This window comes from Coffea arabica, chromosome 4e (assembly GCF_036785885.1).
Source record: "Coffea arabica cultivar ET-39 chromosome 4e, Coffea Arabica ET-39 HiFi, whole genome shotgun sequence".
NCBI classification, from domain to species: Eukaryota; Viridiplantae; Streptophyta; class Magnoliopsida; order Gentianales; family Rubiaceae; genus Coffea; species Coffea arabica.
The window spans coordinates 4,062,536-4,087,399 of NC_092317.1; the positions used below are offsets into that span (position 1 = coordinate 4,062,536).

Consider the following 24,864-nt stretch of genomic DNA (forward strand, 5'->3'; position numbering starts at 1 on the left):
TTCTCTATTTAACTTTACATACTCTCCCTTGTATTTATTTACTTTCCCTAATTAATTTTATATTTTAAAAAATATGACACGAGTGAAATATGACCCCGGTTAAACAAATGTTATAAACATTTCAAACACATTAACTAACTATATCACTCAAACCCGAGTAGCAAACACCATAAATTCACGCCAAACAGTCACTATCTTAGCGGTTGATAATGGAGGCATGTGCTACACAGATCGTACATACTTTTGGCAAACTTTTGTAGATGCTAAGATTGTGCATACATTTGACATAAGCAATACAATTTATCGCTTCGACCCCAAAAAAGAAAAAAAGATAATGGAGGCATGTCCCCGCTATCAGGAAAACCAGCAGGCGTACTCAAGGCCATCATGAGCGTACATGTAATTCTTGATTTTTACGATGTACGAAAGCTCCAGCATTTACAAAACAAAACTGTAATTCTCACAACTCTTTTTCAAGCCAGTGGAGTTGCCACTGGCCAACCAGGTTTTCTAAATGCGACAGACACGGGCACTGGAAGTGTTGTGATTTGTTCCGCTGCCAAAGGTGCTACACTTTGGTGCCAATTTGGTTAAGTCCATTGCTGTCCAGCCACACGACGTCTGTGTCTCGCAGATTAGCACTGTGATAATCCCGTTGACAATTCCACCTTAAAACTCTCTTCCCCTCCTCCCAATCGCATTTGCCTGCACCTGTACCGGCACTAGCTCACCTCAGTCCCCTACTCCAGCACCGTCTCCCCCTCCGCTGATGCCCCCGGCGAAGTCTCCCACCTCATCCTCGACCATATCCCCAGCTATACCTGCCCCAACAAGCCTCCCACCGCCTCCCCGCTGATGCCGGGTCCTACTCCAGCTGCAGATGCACCACTTGTAGATGCTGCTCATGGTGCAGGCACGAATCTGCGGCTCAGCCATGGGGCTAGCTTGACGATTATTTCATTTGTTCTGTGGCTTGTTGCCACAATTTGACAAGGGATAGTTTAGCTAAACAGTTTGCAACTTTAGTTCTGCTCCAGTGTTTTGGGATAAACTAGAAATGGTTTTCAAAGTAGAATTTGCATTGGTTTATACGAGATCCATCTAAAATGTGAAATCTCATAATTTGCAAGCTCCAAACCGCGCAGCAAATCTTTCTGTACTAACCCGTTCTCGCAGAGAACTGCAACATACTAGTTGACTTAAAAGCAGTTTGCAGAGAGTTATTACGAGCTCAAGAAAGAAACTCTCACTCTGGAAATTTTGGCCTGGATGATAAATGGCACAGGAAAGCTTGTATTATAAACGCGGTCTTAACAACAATCGTTTCCAAATCATTTCCTTTTTAGAACAAGAAAGAAATTTAAACAGGTTGAACGAACATATATATTCACATCCAGAGTAAATCTAAAGGCACCGTGAACATTCTTTGCCAATCGAAAGCTAATCATCATACTTGAGCTGCTTTAGGGGCATTTATAGGCTTACAAAGTCCAGCGGATAAATGTAATTTGGTATAAGAATTCTGAGCTTCAAACATCACAAGAATTTAATATAATACACTTGCAAAAGCACAGGAAAGCTGAAAACAATGAGACGGGTACAAAAAAAAAAACATAAAAAGCACTGGTAATTAACTTCACATATATTAAGTCAAGTCATTATGCTTTTCCCTATTGCAGAAGCTAATTGCTCAATTCAAGAAACCTTAATGCCATAGGATGCTTAGCTTCAGATAGTTTATCAGGTTTTAAGATTTCAACAATCTCACCACCGACAAGAAGGCAAACTACATCAGCAATCCTCTGGATTTGTTTGATACTGTGAGAGACCATAACTATAGTCATCCCCTTTTCCTTCTTCAATTTTACAAGAACATCTTCTATGTTCTGTGTTGAAATTGGATCCAAGGCACTAGTCGGCTCATCAAGTAGTAAAACCTAAATTGTAAAGGGAAACGCAATGTTAAATGTTGGAACTCCACAGACTCCATAAAAAGAGAATTTCCTAGACATACAACTATTGGAGTCCTGCAGTCGCATATGAATCTTACCTCTGGCTCATTAGCTAAGGTACGAGCAAGAGCGACTCTTTGAGCTTGACCAACAGATAACTCTCCACCAGATTTACTGAAGAAAGTAGAATCCAGGTCTGCAAGAGTAAGCAACTTATAAACCTCATTGTCAGTCAGCTTCTTCCCCTTTAGCTGCGGCCCATATCTTATATTGTCAGCCACTGTGCCTGCACAAGTCCACAGTAGGTAACGAGATCAATCAGTCAATCAATCTATTTATCATCAAACCACATTATGATATCAAAAAATCTATTTCTACAAAACTTAGAACATGGTGTCTCACTAGTTCTCTTTGGCTGTTTTTTAGCCTAGATACCCCAGGCTCAGATGATGGTTATATACTTATATCAATCAGCTGCTTAGGCAATGAATGACACAGGGACCATCCTTGACATGTAAGCGGATATCACAATTTGATGATTCAACCACATAAATCTAATGAAGCACGACAGACAGTAGTAATAGTATCAAAAGTTCATAGCCTTCAATGGGGCAGAGTGACTTAGCAGGCAGTAGGGGAAAGACCTCTTTCAGATTGTGACACTCCTCTAAGATCCTTATAACAAAAAATACAGGAGATGCAGAACATCGTCTATATGCATATTCAGCTGCGAGGAAGGCAAAAAAAAATCACAATTTGGGAGAACGGAATTAAGTACTAATCTCATTTCCTAGGAAGCATATCTACTCAATAAACAGACATTAGTTTGTTTGATCAACATATCAACTCAAATTTTTTTTTTTGAGTTGATCAACATATCAACTCAATTTCCAAGATAAAGCAGTGCCTATCTCTACACAATCAGCTAGCTCATGAATTAGTGCTATGATTTGAATTCACCTTCAAACAGAGCAGGAAGCTGGAAAAGCATGCCAACTCTTCTACGAAGAGCAAGTACATCGAGGTCACCAATGTCTTGACCATCCAAAAAAACAGTCTTGGATGGAGGCTCCCATAATCTGTTGAGAGCCCTTAAAAATGTAGACTTTCCACTGCCACTAGGCCCTATGACTCCCATGATCACGCCTCTAGGAATATCAGCGTTGACTTTGTTCAGGATTGGAACACTCTTGTCTGAAACTTTTGACAGTTCCCTTATCTGAATTTTAGCATCTGATGATTCATTCCCGCTTCCATGTTCATTCTCATTCACATCCACCACTAGCAAGCGTTGCTCAGCCTCATCTAGCCCTATAAGTCAAAAGGGTAAAAGATTTTTGATCAAGAAATGAAATTTATGCTACTGAACAAAATAAAAATCAATTCTTGAAATCAATTTTGGAAAAGAAGTTGTATAGATGTATGATGATGTTCTGACCTGAGTAAGACCCCATGGGAGTGTAGGAAGTTGAAGAAGAAGGCAAGGTTGAGAGGTGAATTGCTGCATCTTTGTTTTTATAGGCAGGTGGAACTGCCTTCCCTAGTTCCACTTCTTGCATAATTGGACAAAGTCTCAGGATTCTGACCACACGAAATGATTGTTTAATCGAGGAAGAAGAAAAAGAAATTGTTTTCCAGGAAGAGGAAAGGGATGGTTTTGGGAGTATCCTGCTGAATAATTCTGCAATCCCCAATAAACAAATAGAGAATTGGACATGTAGCTCGTGACTCAAGTGAATTGTACAATTTATGATGCAAGTAAAATAGTACTCAAAAAAAATTTGTGTATCCAAAAAGTATGGGCTTGAGTTTTAGAACTCAACTGTTCAACGAGTAGATTCTCTTGATATATTGAACCTCTTGACCATTCTTAGTTAAGAACCCGAGATGTTTCGCAGTCCGGAAGGTAGGCTAGTTTATAAAACACACAAGCCACAAAGTTGGCCTAAAATCTATCAAATTGTCACTGGAACAAACAGGTAAAAAACTAGCAATTAAATAAAACATGCTCCTGATTATTCAGTTCTAAAGTTTACCACATATATTCCATGTTCATGTGGTGGACTTGTATAGATTTGGTGTTATTGTTGCCTGGGGTTATGATCTGTGGTTTTTGGAACTCTTGTCAAATGCAAAAATGGATTGATAGTGACAATATATTGTTGCACGACAAAGGGTACGGATTTCTTTGGATTTGGTTGTGGGATCAAACCTGGAGGAGAAGAAACCTGTCTAGATACTCATGTCAGTCTTTCCGGGTAAAAGTTTCATCAGCCATTTCATTTATCCGGTGGAGGAACTACTCAGACTGATTGCCATGCCAAAACAATCATCATATAGGAGTATTATTTATTCGACTCCACATGTCGAGTTTCATCTTGGTTCATTTTGGCCGAGTATTTTTATCAAGAATGTTTTACAAGCTCAACTTTTAAGGAGTACTACATCCGACTAAGACAACTAGGAAAAGCTCCACAAAAAAAAAAAGAAAAAAAAATGGAGGTTATTTGGTCTCATTGAAGCGCAAAGGGAGTATGTTCCCATAAGAATAAACTAGCATCCACTCGGTCAAAGTATTGTTCTAATATTTTCTATGGCAAATTGGCAAGTTTGTTAGAATTCCTTTTTTTTTTTGGAGAAGAAATAGTATCCATAAAATTGGTCTCCTTGTATGCGAGTATAGGACCTTAATCGGGCAAAGCCAGCTTCAAGTCGATTTTGCGACTAGGGTATCATTAATCAAGTTACTCAATTCAGACTCGCGAGTAGTTCAATTAAAAATTCGACTTGAACTCAACGTTGACCGAGTTCGATTTACTTGATAAGGTAGTGGAGTCGATTTTGAGTAGAAAAAATCAATACTCAAGTACTCATCGAACCTTATCAAGTAGCGTATTTATGATATAATTTTTAATTATTTATTGTAAAATTATGAAATTTATTTTATAAAAAATCAATATTAAAACTTGTTTAAACTCGATTGAGCTCGAACTCAAGGTCAACATTGAAGAACTCAACAAGCTTGAACTCTAACATTTTTATTTGAGTAGAGTTCAAGTACTACTTAAAATTCAACTCAACTCAGATAACAATTCTACCCATACCACAATCCACTTAAAAGGGACGGACTTCCCATCAGTTCGAGTTAGGCTGAAGTCAGGTCTGGTAGTCATTACATAATAAAGATCTGATAAATCTAAAGCCAATCTTTAGCCCCGATTAAGGCATCCAATGGTTTGTTTCGTCCGTCCATGTCAAAGTTTCAAGGGCAAATTATCCAATTGGCCCTTAAACTATTTGTTTAAGTAAAATAAAGCCCCTCATCTATTTTTTGTTGACTTTAAGCCCTCGAACTTGTAAAATTGGACACCCGTGACCCTTTTTGCCAGTTTCTCCGGTTTTGCAACCGGAAAGTGAATTCACACGAATGCCAGTATGCTTTTAAGAAGGGCATTTTTGTCAAAAGATTCAAAACTCGCGTAAAAACTGAAAGAGATAGCCATCGGGTTGGAGAGGAGCGAGCAAAAGTTCCTGTGGGTGGTGCGCAGTCCGCCTTCTGAGGACAAAACCAGCCGCTTTCAAACTCCACCCGCCCCAGATCTGGATTTGTTGCTTCCTCACGGGTTTTTGGACCGGACAAAGGGTAGGGGTTTCGTGGTGAGTTCTTGGGCACCGCAGGTGAATGTGTTGAATCATGGGTCGGTGGGTGGGTTTGTGACCCACTGTGGGTGGAAATCAGTGTTGGAAGCAGTCTGTGCGGGTGTGCCTATGGTGTGGTGGCCGCTTTATGCTGAGCAGAAGCTGAATAGGCTGTTCTTAGTTGAGGAGATGAAGTTGGCCTTACCAATGGATGAAAGTACGGAAGGTGGGTTCGTGAAAGCGGCTAAAATCGAGAAGCGAGTTAGGGGGTTGATGGATTCGGAGGAAGGAAAGGTGATCAGGGAAACAGCCCAGGCAAAGAAGGAGGAAGCAAAGCAAGCCATCGGCATTTTTGGCAGTCTCGCCACCGCAGAGCGCTACAAAGCGATTGTAGATTGAGGTGTCTGCTTTGTAGGCGAGTTGCTGATAGAGAATGCTCTTGGTGAGGGCAAGGAATGGGGAGTGGTGAGACTCAAATGCCGGAGGCTGGTGGGTATCGATCAGGGTAGCAAGTAAAGGGTCAACAACACGGAGGTGGTGGAGAGCGGCATTGATTTCACCCTCGGCCGACAGGGGTTTGATGATCTAGGGCAGAACCCTAGCTGATTGGACAGCACTACGCCTCCGATTCTTGGGCATAGATGCCGTGGGTGTGGAAACTGTGGTGGAAGTAACAGCAGTGCTGGTCAATGCGAAGGTGGAGGTGATGGTAGTGGTGGTGGTAGAGGAGGAGGAAGCAGTGGTCGGAATAGGTATGGCAGAAGGGGAGAAGGAAGAATCAGTAATTTGTTGGGCTTTGGCCTCGGAAGTCTGCAAGGTGGGCATGAAGGAGGAGTTAACGGCGGTGAGAACAACGGGGGTGGTGGCAATGGTGGAAGTAGGGTTAGATGACAGCTTTCGGATTTTTTGAGGTCGAATAGGTATTTTGGAAGGATTGGAGGGCTTCTGGGAAACGTCGGCATTGATGGTGTCCATGGGGGAGGAGACGAATGGGAGGGAGAGGGAGAGGTTGCGGGAGAGAGGAGAGGAGAGGGAGACGGCATCGGTGGAGAAGTCAATGAGGAGAGAGGAGAGAGGAGTTGTTCCTTTTTTGCTTGACAAAAATGCCCTTCTTAAAAGCATACTGGCATTCGTGTGAATTCACTTTCCGGTTGCAAAACCGGAGAAACTGGCAAAAAGGGTCACGGGTGTCCAATTTTACAAGTTCGAGGGCTTAAAGTCAGCAAAAAATAGATGAGGGGCTTATTTTTACTTAGACAAAGAGTTTAAGGGCCAATTGGATAATTTGCCCAAGTTTCAAAATGACATGCTCTACGGAAGACAGCTTAAACTAGTTAAATTTTAAAGCCTGAAGAATTGCAAATGTGAAGCTCAAGTCTGTGTTGGGTAAAACCTCATAAGTACTCAAAAGTTTGGGCTGAGTTGTGGCCCAATTCAGGAGCCTGATTGGTCAGTTTTTGGGCCACATTGCCAATTGGCCTTACTAAAGATCGGCTTGACAAGTCTACTGATGTGGAAGCTGATCTCCAATATTCTGCTGAATCGTTCGTTCGTTGATCTCGTGCAATTTCACCAATCCATTTTGACATTTTCCAGTTATAATCCTTTTTTTAATCCAAAATTATTAATTACTTCTTTCCAATGAGGAAAAATACTTGAGTAGACCCGATCTATGTAGATCATAGGTCCAAATTTTATCATACCATCTTACCAATCCAAAAATTGAAAATACGATAAAATTTGGGTCACATGCTCTACAAGATCAAGTCTACTCAAGTTTTTGCCTTCTTGGTTAGACCGGCCAGACTGGCCTGGCCGGAATGGGGATTAAACCAAGGGTTCCAATGTTTCTTTTAATTCATTAAATGCGGAAAAAGGGCATTAAATAAAAAACCAAGTGCAAAAAAGGGCATTATATCAAAAACCAAAGAATGAATATTCAAAAGTATAATATTAATACTCTCAAAATGTAAATTGATATTTTCTAATAATGAGTGCATGGTTGAGTGGCCGATTAATTTTCGATTACAATACTCATACACTATAGTAGGCCTATATGATAAAAAAAGTATCTAGTAACCTAACATTTTAGACATACTCTAACCTAGAAAAGGAATAAAACTATACTACGTTTTTCGAGTATAAGTTTGCAAGTAAGCTATATGTTGTTGAGAAAAAGGCCTAAAACAATACTATAGGTTGTTGAGAAAAAAGCCTATATGTTGTTGAAAGTAACTTTCTTGCCTCCTCGAAAAAAAAAAAAAAAATAAAGGGTGAGTTTCTTGCTGTTTATACGCAAAGAATGTATAACTATTGAGACCGAAAGGATATTGTACTTGAGATTAATATATAAGGTTTATCGACTAAATGATTCAATCAATTACCTGAGCTACTGCTCAGAAAGCGAAAACTAAACGGAAACATTACCCGAACTCGTTGATAGCAGTTTCAACTGGTAATCGATGCTGGACGGATCGATATACCAACAATCAAGCCTTCAGGCAACTGGTGGAATACATCGCATCAGCACTGGGAGCATTAGCCAGCTTTAAACACAGCTCTAATTCAACACCACAGCTCTAATTCAACACCAAGGGGAAACCACTCCCTTCCTTCAAACATTATTTGCCTCAGATAACTAGTAATCAAGAACTTAGTATACGGCATAAAAGTTGGCTCCAACTAAAGGGTTCCAAAAAAATCTATGTTCTAAAGCAAAGAAGAAAAGCTTTTGATGATACAAAAGATGGATTTCTACATCAGCAGAGGTTGTCTCCGTGTTCGGCTGGCGTAGCTTAAAGGAAGCTCCATCCAAACAAGTTGTAGCACGGACTGCTTTAGAGTTTCTTGCAACCACAAATTGTATCTCCTCTCCTTCTGAAAGAGTCTCCTATCCTTGGAAGTTCTATTATCTTGAGGAATCAGTTTTTAGTGGCTCTATGGATCGTTTTCATGTTTGGAAATTTGGCTAGCTAGTTGCTACGAGCCTTACTTTTTGACTTTTGTTTTGCTTCTTTTTACTTCACAGAGTAACTTTAACGTGGCACAAGTTTATGTACCACCAATATCGTCCAAAGTGCACAAGTAAGATTGATAATCTTGAATTGTCAAACTCTGAAGCGTGTTTTGAAGTCGATGCATTGAGACCGAGTATCGACTTGATCGAGTTCAGGGATCAATGGGTTCAATCGGGTTCGATCGGAGTTGAATCGGATGATGTCATAAATAAAAATTATTTAAAAATTAAAATATTATATATAAAATACCTAATAACATATTAATATTAATAAAGGTATATTAATATATATTTGATGTTTCAAATATATTTAACAAGAAATTAGAACAATCAAGTAGCAATTTATATTATTTAATGAGCATTAACAAGTTTAGAATTAAAATTATGGACTTAATGGAAAAATAACACCAAACTTTAAGACAATATTTATAAAGTATGAAATATTTGAGATATACTAATAATTTTTAACAACTTAGGGGTCAAAACATAATATTAAAAATATTTTGACCTTTCAAAAAAAAGTAAAAAGAAAAAAAAGAAACCCGGTTCTTTTTCCGGTTAAACCCGATTTTTTATGGAATTTTTAATTTTTCGATTTTTAGAGTTAATTCGGATTGGACATTTGGCCGGTTTTCGGTTCGATCGATCGGACCGGCCAGTCCAGTCCGAGTTTAAAAACAAAGGTTCTACCTACGGAAAAAAAGAAAGAAGTTGTCTTTGTTTGGATTGAAGAATTTGGTGAAACTCAAATCGGTCTATTTGTCAAATATCCCATAAATAATCTAAATAATTAGAGGGATTTGAGAGAATCTTGAACCCATTGTCAAATCCCCCAATCCAAATAGAAAATGTTGCGACTTAAGTAATTTTTCACTGCCATTACTGTTATTGGTTTATTTCTTTACTTAGTAATGAACGCAAACATTAAGCATCATATTGACATAGTGATCCCCTGTAATCTACAGCTTAAAATTCAGATCCGGGCCGGGGCTTCTATTACACCATCGGAAACCTTGGAGTGCCACTCAATCAAGTCTCAACGTCCAATGTATCAGTTAGTTGATTGGTAGTTTATGCTGACGATAGAGAGATTTATTCAGGTGAAGACATTTTATGGAAGAATTGGCATAAAAGCACGAATAGAAAACACTCCTTTATGGTTGTAACATCATATATTTCTAAGGAATAAAATGCACATGTTATTTCAACCAAAATGAGCAAGTCAATTAACATACAAGTACATCAAGAGGACAAAAATAGAAAACAGCTTGAACTTTAATTGAAAGGAAATGACAGCTAGGTACCTTCAATGGTGAATGAACTACAAATTTCTCCCAAAACTTTTGTTGGGGCCTTCCCTGAATAAGTATGTAGGAAAGAGGAGTCTGAGGTAGGAGAGAAAGGGATTGTGATCATATGACTGATGGAGCAATGTCTTTAATTGTCTATAGGAGTTTGAAGGTGAGATTTGAATGAGAAGAAAGCTCTTCACAAATGCCAGACGAAAGTCCTATTAATATGGGTCTACTAAACAATTCCTGTTATTTAATTAGGAATTTTAGACAGTAGGCATCCAATCTCCTTTTGTTTTACTGCTCTTGTCTGTATTTGGTGGCTGCCACTTCTGTGAGCTAGCAAATGAAATTTAGATTGTGTGCCAAAGTGCTCAATGCCTTGCCCCCCTCCGCACCATGTCAGCACTCCACTCTTATTCGCTTTACAAAAAGGGTCCAATTAATGAGAAAGACTGAATTTGTGGAAGGGAAGGTTGCGTTGATGAGTTGAGTTAGTGGGCGATATCAAAAAAAAAACTTTCACTCTGTATTGGTGAATAATTTGTAAAAAATTCTGTAAGCAACCTATAGACTAAAATATATTCTAATTTGTAATAGTGATCGGAATCATATTCATCCAAATTTTTTCTCTTAACAAAAAGAGAGCATCTCATAGAAAAAGGAAAAAGTAATTATATGTTTGGCCCACCTTCACTGTGCGTGTGTAGTCACATTGCACATGAGGACCATGATCCTAAATTCCACAACATTATTGAACTTGGAACCAACAGCCCAAAGCTGTTGGCTAACGCCAAAGACTTGAAGTTTTAGTGAGGTGAGAGATCATAGGTTTAAATCTTGTCTCCCATCATTTGCGTGTGATTTCTTCAAATCCATACGGGTATGTAGTACACCTATCTTATCTAATGGTAGTTCAATTCTTATCGATTCCCCACCATTTGCGTGTGATTTCTTCAAATCCATACGGGTATGTAGTACAGCTATCTTATCTAATGGTAGTTCAATTCTTATCGATTCCCCTGTAGGTCCAGTTGGACCTTCAGATGATGGTTCAATTCTCGTCGGTTCCCTGTAGGTCCAGTTCTCCTAGATTATTTTAGAGTAAGAATAGGAGTAAGAATAATAGTAGAGTAGATAAGTGACAAATGACAAAAAACAAATATGAATTTGGAACCTTATAAATTTTTTGAAAAGAAAATATTAGTAAAAATAACTCTAAATCAAGTAGTAGAGATTTTTCCGTTTCTCTTTGAAAGCAATAAGATTATACTCTCTTTTTTTTTTCTGAAACGATAGGAAAATAAGATTATACACATTGTGAAAATGAAAACTTAAAATGGAGGATAGGTGAAGTGTCCAGGGACTACAGCGTTGGCCTTTTTTTCTGTTTGTAAGTAATGTAGCCTTGTTCTCAAAGATTCTGTTTATTGTTGAGCATACAAACACTGCAAAGTTTTTTTTTTTTAAGGCCAAATACTACAAAGTTTATACATTCTTTTAATTACTTCCTCTATTTACGTGTACGTCAACTTTTGGAATTTTTTTTCCCAATTAATCGGATGGAGAACAGAAAGGTCAATTGTCTAGAGGACTAAAATGTCAAATTGCAGAACTTCATGAGAATAAACATATTAGCCCATACCATAGAGGATCCGAATGCAAATTTTCGTAATTTTCGTATCGTCTCCAGTTAACGTGCGCTATTCCAGACCAGAGTTGCAGAGTTGCTCTTGCAGCTATTCCCCGAACGGCGTTGTTAGCTGAGATACAAGAGATATCATTACATATATGTATACTCCGCTGATTCTTCAAGTTTCAGTTTATATCTAGAAACGGAAAATGGCGATCACATTCGTCTCTTCTCGCGCCAAGACCACAAAAGATATACTCCAATCGTTACTCAAGAAAGCCCATTCCTTTAGACCCTTTTCATCTTTCTGTGACAAGGACCCACCATCCCCGGACCTTGTGAACGAGCTTTCTCGAATTCTCAGCGACTACAGAAGCCCCCACCACGATATTCAATCAGTCCTTCATCCATTTTCCTCCAAAATGTCAACCAACTTAGTCGAACAAGTCCTTAAACGGTGTAAAAATCTGAGCTTTTCAGCTCACAGGTTCTTCCTCTGGGCAAGGGAATTACCGGGTTTTCAGCATAGTAAAGATAGCCATCATATTTTAGTTGATATTTTAGGCAGTAGTAAACAGTTTCCATTAACATGGGATTTTCTTGTCGAGATGAGGGATACTCGAAAATTTGAGATCAGCTCAGAAATTTTCTGGATTGTCTTCAGGGCTTATAGTAGAGCTAATTTGCCAGCTGAAGCTATCAGGGCTTTTAATAAAATGCTTGATTTTGGGATTACCCCGACTGTTAATGACCTTGATCAGCTTATTTATCTGCTTTGCAAAAAAAAGCATGTTAGACATGCCCAGGAATTTTTTGATAAGGTTAAGGACGATTTCACTCCAACTGCAAAAAGTTACAGTATTTTAATCAGAGGGTGGGGTGAGATTGGGGAGTTGGGCAATGCCAGCAAATTGTTTGATGAATTGCTTGGTAGAGGATCTGAAATTGATTTACTTGCTTATAATAGTATTTTGGAGTCTTTGTGTAAGGGAGGGAAAGTGGATGAGGCATATAAGTTGTTCAGTGAGCTGAGGTCGAAGGGATTTGTGCCTGATGCTTTTAGTTATTCAATCTTCATTCATGCTTTTGTTGAAGTAAATGATATGCATTCAGCTTTTAGAGTTCTGGATAGGATGAAAAGGTACAATCTTGTGCCAAATGTGTATACTTATAATTGTATTATTAAGAAGCTTTGTAAGAATAATAATGTGGAGGAAGCATACCTACTTCTGGACGAAATGGTAGAGAGGGGAGTGATGCCAGACGTCTGGAGTTACAATGCTATTCTAGCTTTTCATTGTGATCACAATGAAGTGAATAGAGCACTTAAGCTGATTTCAAGAATGGATGATTATGGGTGCCAGCTGGATAGGCATACCTACAATATGGTGCTAAAAATGCTTATCAGAGTGGGAAGACTGGATAGAGTTCAAAAGGTTTGGGAGAGTATGGATCAGAGAGGATTTTATCCTCCAGTCTCAACTTATGCTGTAATGGTCCATGGTCTATGCAAGAAGAAACACAATCTTCAGGAGGCATGTAAATATTTTGAAATGATGGTTGATGAAGGATTACCACCTTATACTGAAACCTGTAACTTGTTGAGAAACAAACTTATTGGGTTAGGAATTGCAGAGCAGACTGAGATACTTGCAGATAAGATGGAGAAAAGTACTTCCTGTTCAATACAGGAGCTATCAAGTATAATGCGGGGTACGAAGGTACCACGCAAGGTTGATGATAAAATGAGATGTCGAGGTGAATATTCAGATGAAAGTGATGACTGGAGGAGAACAGATGTTTCTAATTAGGTAAAAGCCTTCTCTCTCTATCTAAGAACAAGAGGCAACTCCTCGTCCTTCTGTACACCATTTAATATCTGTTCTCATGCTAGGCAATCATATGTTGCCTAATACCAACCACTAGGATTTCACAAGTGATATATCTTAGGCATCTCAGTGGTGACTCAGAAAAGAAGCCACTAAAATTGATTCATTGTATGGTTGTAATGTTGCTGACAAAGGTTATGAACAACTAGTGATCAATTCCAGTTGGTTAGAGAGTTTAATTTTACTTGATTCTGAGCATTTTGAAGCACCAATTTAATGTTATTTCATTTGAAATGCATTTTTTCTGTTCCATTGTGCAGTAATCCAGTAATGTGCATGTTATCATTTTTTTGTATTTTGCAGCTAAAGCAGCAAGCTATTTGTGCAACATACTAGATTAGTCTTCATAGGCTTCTTATATCTTAATTTGAATTGTTCCCTGCATTTCAGGCATATTGGACTGTTTCATGAACATCCTTTAGGACTATGAATGTGGTGGTGGCAAGGTTTCTTTCTTCAATTTCTACAGTCAATGTGTTTTTATTTGCAATGTCTATTCCAAAGATGTGACCTTAAGGTCTTGGGAAGTTTCTGATGTATAATCTGACCTTCATTTATTATAGGAAAACTATTGCGCCTGTTTTCTTAATTTTTTTTAAATTTTGTCTTTATTGATGGCTTGTAGTATCAACTTATACGACACTGGAAATAATAAACCTTGTCCAGCATGCATAACAAACAAATGATTCCTTTGCTCTGCTTCGGTGCAATTCAAGTTCGTCAGTTTACTGGATTTGTAGGTTACTGCTTTGTTAATGGTCATTGGGGCTTAATCTACTGTTTGTGCACATATAGGGGCTTCTGTAAATAATCATGAATCAAGAAAAGTCTAGTGGAAACTGGAAAAGCGATCTATCTGTATGCATTTTGGTTCTATCTCCAAGAGTGACCATTTGTTTTCCTTTCCTTTTTAAATCCATTTTTATTTTCTTGTATCTCTCTCATTCTCACACTAGCATGTGTTTGGACTCCAGTGCCAGAACGCATGCCCTTCGAAGTCAAGCTGAAAGTGTTCCTAATTTTCGGATGAAAAAAATTGGAGTGAATTCATGCTGCTGGTTTGGGAAGCTGATTTTTTAATAAAATGAGTTTAATTTTCTGTATCAATGGCCTTAATTTTGGACTTTTTTTGAAACGGAGCCAGTTGGCTTAATATTATGTCAATAACTGCGACCGTCTGAATATATAAATTCTTAAGAGATCAATTTGTCCTTTTTTTACTCTTTAATTTTGTGGTAACATCTGTTGTTCCCTTTTCTGTTTATTCTTGCTAGTTTAGTATTTCTTTCAAAACTTTTCTACAAATGTTATCGATATATGAACAGTAACATCTTAAAAGGGTAATGCAGTCTTGCATGATCTCCAGTGTGTAATATAATTTTTCTGAAATATATCCCCTTGGTGGGTTCAGTACTAAAATCATTTGATATTGATCTAGGTGGATTTGCATAGTATAATGCTTGTCATCATATAAGTATACAGCCTAAGACTAGAATCGGAAGAGAATGGTCCTTGCTCTGTTGGATTTCTTTGTACTCCTTATTGATTATCATTTGTTATTGATTTTTGAGTTTCATTTTTTTCCATTTTCCTTTTGAAGCTCAGATAGATGCCTTGAATGCTAAGGCAGAATACCTCAGTGGTGATGGATCTGAATTTCAGAAGATCCTTTGCCCGAATCACTGGTATGTGTTTCTTTCTCTATCTGTATCATGCTATCTTTTGATTATAGTTTCTTTAATAAAGGAAATTGCTGCAATAGTGGACCTGTGCATTCCATTTTATTTACCATGTAACAACTTTCAGTTTGACATTTTGTCATGTTTTGTTTTAGTTGGTTTTGTTTCTTGCTTTTATACGTTACTTTGAAGGGGGTTGGGAAAACGTGTAACTAGCTTTCCGGATGGTTTGCTGCTTCGGAAATGTTTCGGTGCAGTAAATTGGGGTCACGGAGTTTTCGTGGACAAAAGGGGATGTGGGGATGGGATGGTAAATTGGTATATTGCTGTTTCTGTATGCTTGTCCTGTTTGGTTTAGCTTGTCAGAGTTCTGGAAAATCCTGGTTCTTGCTCATTCACTATGTGTCTAATTTTTCTCTACCACTTCATTAATGATTTTTATGAAGCCTTAGGAGAACCTATAAGGTAACTGCTCCAAGATTTCATGAGATCTATGTTGATCCTTTCTTAAAATCATTATGCATGTTTCATGAGAGAAGCCTTGATGATAGCATTTACCTATGTTCATAGAATATTCATTTGCTGGATTCCTTTCCCCACATCACTTTAATTTTGAGGAATCTCGCTTGTAAATCTTTTTTCTTGCTGACATCGCAAACAAATCTTATGATCTGAATCCTTCCAATTTTAGACACTGTGTATTGACTTGTGTGTTTTAAAAAGATTGTCTCTTACCTTATAGTATGGGGGATCCAGGATATGAGAGTGGAGGTGGGGGGAGGGCTAGGGTGGAGAAGATGGAGAAACTTATCATGCAGGGGTAACTTTCTCTTTACTACAAACTTGTAGGGGGCCAAATCTTATTTCCCATGCTCTCCTAGACAGAACAATGGAATTTTTTTATTTCCTTTTTCTTTTTTGGGGTCGATTTTGGGGAAGGAATATACCAACCTGTCCTCCTTACATCAGCAAGTGTGCTGTAGCTTAGTTTTATGCATGTCACTGGTTTACATTTTAATTTTTTTTCTTGATTTTATTTTGGTTATCTGGATGCAGTTAAGGTTGGGTGGACCATGGAAGCTTTTAGCTCAGATTTCCTTTCTGTGTTGACGGGGAGAAAGAATTTAATGCGCCTATACATCAGCGTGTTGCCCATCCCTTTTCCAAGCAGCTCATCCAGTTAAAGAAAAGCTTCAAAGCTGCAAACTCCTGGTAGTTGGAGGAAAAGATTTCATTATCAACCTCATGGTCCTGATGTTCTGTGTATTAGGAGGAAAGAAGTCTGCTCTCTTAAAGTGAGAAAAGTAACAAATGAAAACTGGAGTGTTATGGTAAATGCAGTCTTTTCAAATTCATTTACTTGCTTTTTCAGAAAACTTGTTATATGTTTGTACTGTTATTAACCCTTTGTGACACTAGAGTCTGGTGTTTTTTCCTAGTCTTGATTCTGTTCTTGCTTTTGTGATGCTTCTCATTGCAACCGCCAAGCTGTTGATGGGGTTGGTGGCCTTTTTTCGGCTCCTTGAAATGGAAACGATATTGTTGACGCACTTTGCATTCCAGTTAAAGGATTGTCAGAGGAGGTTACATACTTCCCTATAATTACCACCTCTATAATTAATTGTTTGTGTGCTTTGAATGAATTCCATCCTGTTACCCAAATTAACTTTAAGTTCAGCATTATCAGTAGTATCTATAAGATATGATTGTTTTTCACATCATCAGGCAGAATTTAATGTATATTTTCTCGACAATGATTTTTTCCACAAATTACAGCCAAGAGAATGAGAAACCTTGGACATCTGAGATTAATATGCGATGACTGAATACTGTTGGGCATGCGTGATTTACTCTTCTGATTACCCAGTGCCGCAGCTTTACCTCAATTAACAGGAAAATACATTTTTGAGGAATGCATGTGGAACAAGGTTGCATCTTGTAAGCAGTAAAGATGTGGTATTCCTTAAGCCTGTGAGACCAGAAGGATGAATTCTGTGAACTCTTCTCTTTTCCTTTTCTTCTTCTAATGCATTTTAAAAGCTGTCATGAAAAGATTTTGTTGTTTTCTTTAAGCATACATGAACCCAGACGTTCAGGTTCACCCCAATCTGAAACAATTTTGTCAAATATGAAGCCTAGACTGAGCTATTGACATTTGATTGCCGGTTGGAATTGTGTATCTGAGAAAGATTTGCTCGGAAGAGTCTTGAATTCCTATACCTGAGAACTGGACTACATGATCTCGCCTTCGCCAGTAAAGTGTTCTTTGCCTGTTTTAACCGTGAAGAACACTTTAAAATGGTAAGTAGTGGAGGAGCCCAGTACCTCCTCCATCTAACTTCTGTTGTTCTGCTGCAGGACATGAATCTCCCCTGCCTCACTCTTTGACAGGACGAGATCGTCTTTGTCAAAACCGAAGACCTATTGTTTCTTCTTTTTGGGTTACTCAAAACCAAAAATTTCTTGATAGTGATTGGCTCTATCCTTCGGTCTATGGCTTCCTTTATTCAGGAATAATTTCCTTTTCTTTTGAAATAAATGTTTGATTTGTGACACTGCAAGGACTACTATCACACCATATCTTTCTACTGGACAAGGATTCCTCTTCAGCATGTCACTCTTTATCTTTCTACTCCACTTGGGCATATTCCTCCAAACTCCTGATATAGTGTCTGGTCAAGGGAGAAAACCTTTTAATGACACTACTGCTAAGTTGGAATAGACAAAGAAAGGATCGAGAATGGTCTGATTGCCAATCAAAGCATCAATCCAAGTCCTAGCTCAAAAATTGCCCAAGTCAAGAGATTTAGTGAACTTGTACATAGCAATGTTTTCAGAACCGGACCGGACCGGCCGGTTCGACCGGTTGGACCGCGAACCGGCCATGTCATCGGTCCGGTCTAATGTTAAAGCCGATTATCATAACTTAAATTAAGTTATGTTGGTAAAGTTCAAGTGTATAATGAAACATGCTTTAAAAAAAAAAAAAAAAACAGTGAACCTTTGAACCGGTCGGTTGGACCGGTCGGACCGATCGAACCGCGAACCGGCCACCTCTCCGGTTCACTGACCGGTCCGAGTTTAAAAACATTGGTACATAGTTGGCCAATTCAAAGATCAGTCAAAGATGGTCCAAATTAGCCAAACATCTAAAGATAGGGAAGAGTTATACTGGTTGGTGTATTTCTTTGTCCCCACTAAGTGAGCAGAAGCTGGTCAACCTATTCTTAATTGGTCATCTTGATAAAATGTTGCAACCAATAGAAATTACTCAATAGATAAAAAGACACACTGTGATGTGAATTTTTGACATCCCCCCACTCCCCCCCCCCCCCCCCCCCCCCCAAAAAAAACCCAATTAAAGAGAGATTACATGGTCATGGTTCCTGTAGAAAATTTTGAAACGAAAACAGGGAGAAAGTAGGGGGGCGGTGGACGAGGCCATGTCAGGCAGCTATAAGCCTTTCATGCTTGCATACTCCTATTTGCATGACATCCCTTTTGTTCGACAATTATTCGTCCTTCGTATTTGATCTGTTTGCAAATGAATTGAGGTAGCTCCGTTCCTTCTTTGCAAAGAAGAAACTGGAAACTAGGAAACGTCCTAATTCAACCAATTTCTGTTCCAAACTTGCATCATGCATCTATCTTTAAGTCAGCCTGAGGAAGCTAACCCCACATCAGAAATTCATGAAAATTGATCACATACTGCTTAAAAAATAGAAAAACACTTTAGAAAAGAAAAAGAAAAAAAAACAGGTTTTCATGAATCTTGAGTAGTCAATAGAAGGGGGAAAAGCAGATTTCTTGATGTCATGCTGAGATTTCTGACTTTGTAGTACTCGCTACTCATGAATTCAGAGCAGCATAGTGTTTAAAACTACTAATAAGTATTTCCTCTGCATACTGGGGAAATTTTTGCTTCAATTAAAGATTCATTTCAACAAAAATACTAAAACCTGTAAATCAATAGTTGTTGGATGAGTTAGATAGAGTATCTTAAAACTTTCATTCTTTTTCTTATATGACATGAAAAACCTCACAAGGATTGGTTCATACCTCACAAGAATGATGGAATGAAATTTGTACTTGACTCTTTTTTTTTTGTTTTTTTTTGTACTTGGCTTGATTAATTAGTATTTTGCATTGACAAATTCTCTCTTTTTGGTACTCAATTTTCCCGGGCAAAAATTAAAATAAAATAATATGTATCCATAAACTACATATCTCCTGACACGCACTTTGGGTGCAGAAATATAACTTCCAATCATTACTGAGCACGTCAGTAAAAGCTCTAGATGCTGATGCGAGTAGAATACACGCGCCAAGACCACGTGTAGAGCAGAAGCTGCTATAAATTAAAATTTCCCCAAAAAAATAAGGAAAAAAACATTAATCTTTTCTAATCAGACACAATAACGAAAAAAGAGAGAAAAAGAAAGAAAGAAAGAAGAGAGAGAAAGTGAGTATCGAAGAGAAGAGCGATCAGAGAGAGAGAAGGGTAGAGGGGAAGGGTCTTCGATTTCTGATTCGAAAATTAAATAAAAAAAAAGAAAACAAAGTTCTGAAATTTTTGAGGGAGAATTGGAATGCAAATAATTTTTTAGAGAGAGAAAGAGGAAGAAATAAGAAGGAAAGAGAAAGAGCAATGGAAGAAGAAGCAACCTGGGTTCCAACGAACAAGTAATACTTCACAACTATTACTTTTTTCCCATTTTTGTTGAGACCCAGAATTCAAATCAGTATTTGGAGCTTAAATAAGGTGAGCCCATAAATTTTGTTGGCTTTACATAGTCTAATTTCTCTGAGTTTTTAAGCTTGAATCTGTGTTGTGCTTTGGAATTTCATGAAAAAGATTTGAACTTGAATTGGGAAACTTCAAGGTTGAATCTTTTGATAAAAGGTGGCATTTTCAGTTTATCTTGTGGTTTTGTGGGAATTATTGGTAGTTTCTAGTTAATTGGAATTGGGAATTAAATTTGTGGGTTTTGCTTGAAGTTGGAGGGAGGCATCTTCGGTGGGGGTTTTGAGTGGAAAAAAGGGAGGGTCTGTTTGGTTTTGAGTTGGGTGGAATTGGAATTTGAAATATTGCGGTATTGGGTTTTTGGAGGGAGAGTTAGTTAAGTTGGGGGAATTGGGATCTCAGGATGTCAACCCAATCCCACCAATTGTTGTACAATTCAAAGTTTGGGTTTTGGAGGTGGGTTTTGGTTTGGCATTGTTGGGTTTGCTTATAGAGGGTTTAAATCTTGTTTGGAAGATGGGTTTTTGATGTCGGAGTAAAACCCTAATTTAGTAGTGTAATTGGGGCGTCTCTGATTCGCTGTTGTTTGGGAATTGTATGATATAGTATACAGTTTCATTGTTGTTGTTTATGGAGTTTAAATGTTGAGGGAAATGCATCCGCCACAGCAGCATTCGCGGATCAATCTTGCTGAATTGAAAGCTCAAATAGTGAGGAAACTTGGGCCAGAGGGGTCCAAGCAGTACTTCTATTATTTGAATAGGTTATTGAGTTTGAAGATTAGCAAGGTTGAGTTTAATAAGCTTTGTGTAAGGATTTTAGGCAGAGAAAACATTCCCCTACATAATCAGTTCATTCGCTCAATCTTGAAGAATGCTTGTAGTGCAAAAGTTCCGCCGCCAAGTCATGACATTGATATTGTGAAGTCCATTACTGCAGTTGGGAGTAAAGAGACTCCCAATGATGGTTACCACCAAAATGGGTCCCATAGTGCTGCAGCGCAGGCTTCCAACCTGCAAGGTTTGCCAAATGGTGACATGCTACCTTTATCACCACGAAAGGCCAGGACAGGGTCTCGTGATCGGAGAGCTGGGGATCGTCGCAGTGCTCTTGGGCCAAATGGGAAGACAAACTTTTCTTCTCCGCAAATAGTAATTAAAGATTCGGGTGATTTTAGTGTTATCTTGGAGAATGGGATCTCTCATCCACCTGATCTTCAAGGATCAGTGCAGCATCATCAAGGACTTATGCAGCAGGTAGAGAATGTCCAGGAGGCTTCAGCTCTGCATCCTGTTAAGCTTTCAGCAACAAAGGGGCCACAAGATGGTCTAGTTTCTCTACATAGCAAGGACCAGAATGAAGCGTCAGACAGAGGAGCTGCAAAAGAGATGCATGCTAGGAGTCAGTTGCAAGCCCCGCTTGGAGTTCCACTTCTCCCAGTCAGTGTAGGTGGGGCACGCAGAGCATTGCCCATAGCAAGTAGCAGTAAATTTGTTAGTACTTTGAATTCTGGTGTCTTGTTGGACAACATAAATCTGAGAGAGCGCATGGAGCAGATTGCTGCAGCACAGGGCCTTGAAGGGGTCTCGACTGATTGTGCTAATTTGTTGAATAATGGTTTGGACGTTTATTTGAAGGGATTAATTAGCTCTTGTGTCAATCTTGTGGCGGCAAGATCAGGACATGAACCAATAAGGAACAAGAAGCATCAGGCACCTATGAAGCTTGTTAATGGTGTCAGGCCTGGTCATCTTTATCAGATGCAGAATAGCGGTAGGCCATTAGAAGTCGTGCCTGAGCATAGACCACATTGCCCTATTTCTTTGCAAGACTTTAGGGTTGCCATGGAGCTGAATCCGCAGCAGCTTGGTGAAGATTGGCCCTTGTTGCTGGAGAGAATTTGTACACATGCATTTGAAGAATAAGTTGTGCACCTGGACTTCATTATCACCCAGCTAGACAAGGATTGGTCGCTGCTGGGTCAAAGGTCATTCTGTTCTTCATGGCTTAAAGCACATCAGTAAAGTGATGGTTTTCCTTTCATGGCCTTTTGAACCAGTCTACTGCTCGAGGTAAAACTGTCTCTTAAAATGATAGGGACCAGAGCAGGGAATCCTTGTCTTATCCTGCCATGGGCTTGCCATCGGCCAGAAAATCCAATTTTTCAGCAACCAGCGAAAATGGATCTGCAGAGGAAGTGCCCCAGATTTGGTTGCACTGTTGTATGATTAGCATAAATCTCACTTCATATTTTCTGCTTTCTCCTGTAATTTACAGTTAATGAGAAAATTTAGAACAGTTTTGCAGGAATAATGTGTAGTGTAGGTACATTAGCAGAAAGGTGAAAGTGCGTCATGCAAGAGTTCATGTGTATGTATCTCCAACATCAAGATTGATTGGAATCTAATTAACCAAAGTTTTCAATTTTCACCGAAGTATTTGTTTGAATAGTATTGTGTTACCTTATTGAGATATATATCAGTTTTCATTTGTCCAAAAGAACTACTTACCAACTGAAGCTTCTCTACCTTAATGCTCGCATCGTGGGGTGATTTTATTCTTTTGAAACTTATAAGCATGTTGTTGCATGGTTCATGACTGAGGAAGTTAAATTGGTATCAACTGGTTGACATGGATAATGCAATTGGCTAGCTTTAGCATTGTGGAAAACTTGTCAATCCTCTATGTAAATCTGTCATGAAGAACTGTAAGCGCTCACTAGCACTTCTTATTATTAGCATATCCTGAGTTATGCAATTCTGAGTAGCCTTGACCAGTTAGCCTAGTTTGTCTGTACGCTAAATGGGATGGAGTTATCATTTTTTGGTGTTATCCATATTTTTGGTCTTTGAATTGTACCTTCTGGTTTTAGTTGCACTAGTCTTGAGCGTAAACTCTAGTAGTGAAGTGGAGTCTGTATCTTAATTCACCTAGTGTTCCTTACAGCATGCTCTTGTTTGTTACTGGATGTGTATAAGTATGATAAAATTCTGAATAATGAGTGGGATGATCAAGGAATATGTAACTCATTCTTTGCATCTTCCCATTGCTGTTGTATGTTCAATTTTTCAACTAGACAGAATGCTTGATTCTGCCCTATGGTCCCGGGTGGTGCATGTATATGCTGTCATTTCTGCCTTTTTCAGATTGTTCCTTTTTGACTTCTAACGAAAAACACAACTGAGTGCAAGCTATTACTTTTTTATTTTTTAATCTTTTGGGTGATATGTTTATCCTAAATTCATGTTGACAGGATTAGTCCAAAATTTTATGCATGTCAAGTATCTTGAATGATTTGGAACATGAAGCAGAAGAGACTTATAGTAAGGCACTACTAAGTGCTTCCAGCAACTGTAAAATTTCTCCGTTTTCATGCTTGTTCAAATAATCCCCTATTTTTGTATAATGCTGAACAACTTTCATAGCAGGAAGGAAAAATCAATTTTTTCATTTAGAAAGGAAGGACAATACATGTTGCTTCTAGTTGTAAATCTTAAGCATTCTGATCGATCAGCTGAGATAAGCTTTATGCGCTGCTATAGCAGGAATTTTTTTTCCATGATTTTGTTTTGAGGTATATTTCCTGTTTATCGTATGAGTACATTTTGGGCTCAGATGTCTACAGATTGCTGCCAGTCCTGCAGCATTTTTTACGCAAGTGTATTTGCAGCTCAGTTTACATGGGCAATTCTTGATGCTTGGTATAAAACAAGGCTTTATAAATTTAGAATCTTAACAAGACTGTGATGTGTGTGTTGCTGCTACTTTTATCTTTTGCATGTTTATTGATTGCAGCCAAAGTCTTGAATATATGTGAGCCAGACAGATTTTCTGCTCTGGGGGTCTTGAGAAGCTCTGCTATCGGGAGAGCTGTGACAGTGTTCTGGCGTTATTATTACTGCACAGTCAGAAGAAACAGTAATAGTGACATCATACAATCTGGCTGAAGTATGAAGCATGCGTTATAACTCCTACAATCTGGCAAGCTAATATCATACAAATTGGCTCCACCATTCCCCTTAAGGCTGAAAGCAGGCCCTTCGTTCAGCCAAGTCATCTACAGCACAGCTCGAGTCAATTTGTTGTAATCTACTTGGCTTACGGAAACAGAAAGGCCAAACTCTAGTTCGTAAAAACTTGATGTGGGTTTAGGATAGCTATGGATATTTCAGATTGCTTCTTTCCCAAATCTACTATTGGTTGCTGGTAAGTTACCTGTAGTTGGGCAAATAGTGGACTGCTGTTGAAAAAAGTTGCTTGGATTTTGAAATGAAAGTCGTGGTTTAGAAGTGTATGTTTAACTCACCTAGAAGGCTAATTGGCTGAATTTCTTGAATTCCTTAAATAGTAAATTTTCATCTAATATATTAGAAAACTTTTCTTCTTCTTCTTGGTTTTTTTTTTTTTTAATTTTTTCCTTGTTTATCTTTTGAGACAACAAGATACTTCGAGCCTTCGAGGTAAAGATAAACTGAAACAGAGTAAGCAATTTCAGATATTGCATATAAAATGGGAAGGCAGAAAATTCTTTGTGCATGTCCTGCCATTCATGAAGAAAAGGATTAGGCTCTGATTGCAGCTCTATCTCGTGTCGGACAAAATGACTGCAGGGAACAATGTGCCCCAATCATTGCTTGGAGAGGTGCTGACGTTTTATCCAGGCATCTAAATGTGGAGGAGAGGTAATACTATTTATGGTTTTTCTAGGGTCTTTCTGGTGATTGACTGGGGCCTTGGATGACCTGCTGGTGTCTATACTTTGGCGCCTGAGGTGTAACCAGAAAAAGGTAGTGGCCAAGGGTTCATGAAGGAGGACATTCTAGGAAAATTGGAGTTCATGGCGAGGCTACATGACCTTTTCGGGAAGTACAAGGTCCCTGATTGATTGATCAAGGAGCATTATATGGGTTTTCTTGCTTAGGTCAGGTAGTTACCTAATAGGCTAGTATTTGGGTTCTTGATGGGTCCATGGCACAACTGTTAAACTCACTCTTTTTGTGCTGACAATCCAGTCGTGATG

General features: G+C 38.6%; 3 protein-coding genes and 1 pseudogene across 12 annotated transcripts; 3 read left to right on the forward strand and 1 right to left on the reverse strand.

Annotated features, from left to right (window-relative positions):
• Nucleotides 1-106: 106 nt before the first annotated feature.
• Nucleotides 107-1,094, forward strand: LOC140005825 (fasciclin-like arabinogalactan protein 14; annotated as a pseudogene).
• Nucleotides 1,095-1,489: 395 nt separating this feature from the next.
• On the reverse strand, nt 1,490-10,086 carry LOC113742409 (ABC transporter I family member 17-like). 6 transcript variants are annotated; one of them, XM_072047250.1, is made up of 6 exons: nt 9,912-10,055; nt 8,019-8,203; nt 3,391-3,633; nt 2,913-3,263; nt 2,051-2,238; nt 1,490-1,937 (listed from the first exon to the last, which is right to left on the reverse strand). In XM_072047250.1, the coding sequence occupies exons 3-6, from the start codon at nt 3,509-3,511 to the stop codon at nt 1,683-1,685; spliced, it is 915 nt and encodes a 304-aa protein (XP_071903351.1). In that variant the 5' UTR covers nt 3,512-3,633; nt 8,019-8,203; nt 9,912-10,055; the 3' UTR covers nt 1,490-1,682. The 6 variants fall into 6 exon arrangements, with proteins under 6 accessions (XP_071903351.1, XP_027126045.1, XP_071903353.1 ...); XM_027270244.2 differs by lacking the exon at nt 8,019-8,203 and having other exon boundaries at nt 9,912-10,086; XM_072047252.1 differs by lacking the exon at nt 8,019-8,203 and having other exon boundaries at nt 3,391-3,533; nt 9,912-10,054.
• A 1,491-nt stretch (nt 10,087-11,577) lies between these two features.
• On the forward strand, nt 11,578-16,743 carry LOC113740113 (uncharacterized). Of its 5 annotated transcripts, none has more exons than XM_072047253.1 (4): nt 11,578-13,343; nt 13,812-13,867; nt 15,022-15,106; nt 16,157-16,743. In XM_072047253.1, exon 1 carries the CDS (start codon nt 11,742-11,744, stop codon nt 13,341-13,343), a length of 1,602 nt encoding a protein of 533 aa, XP_071903354.1. In that variant the 5' UTR covers nt 11,578-11,741; the 3' UTR covers nt 13,812-13,867; nt 15,022-15,106; nt 16,157-16,743. The 5 variants fall into 5 exon arrangements, with proteins under 5 accessions (XP_071903354.1, XP_027123432.1, XP_027123434.1 ...); XM_027267631.2 differs by having other exon boundaries at nt 15,027-15,106; XM_027267633.2 differs by lacking the exon at nt 13,812-13,867 and having other exon boundaries at nt 15,027-15,106; nt 16,157-16,431; nt 16,589-16,743.
• Nucleotides 16,744-19,470: 2,727 nt separating this feature from the next.
• On the forward strand, nt 19,471-22,279 carry LOC113742798 (uncharacterized). The gene has a single exon (XM_027270762.2). The coding sequence runs from the start codon at nt 20,486-20,488 to the stop codon at nt 21,767-21,769; it is 1,284 nt and encodes a 427-aa protein (XP_027126563.1). The 5' UTR covers nt 19,471-20,485; the 3' UTR covers nt 21,770-22,279.
• Nucleotides 22,280-24,864: the final 2,585 nt, after the last annotated feature.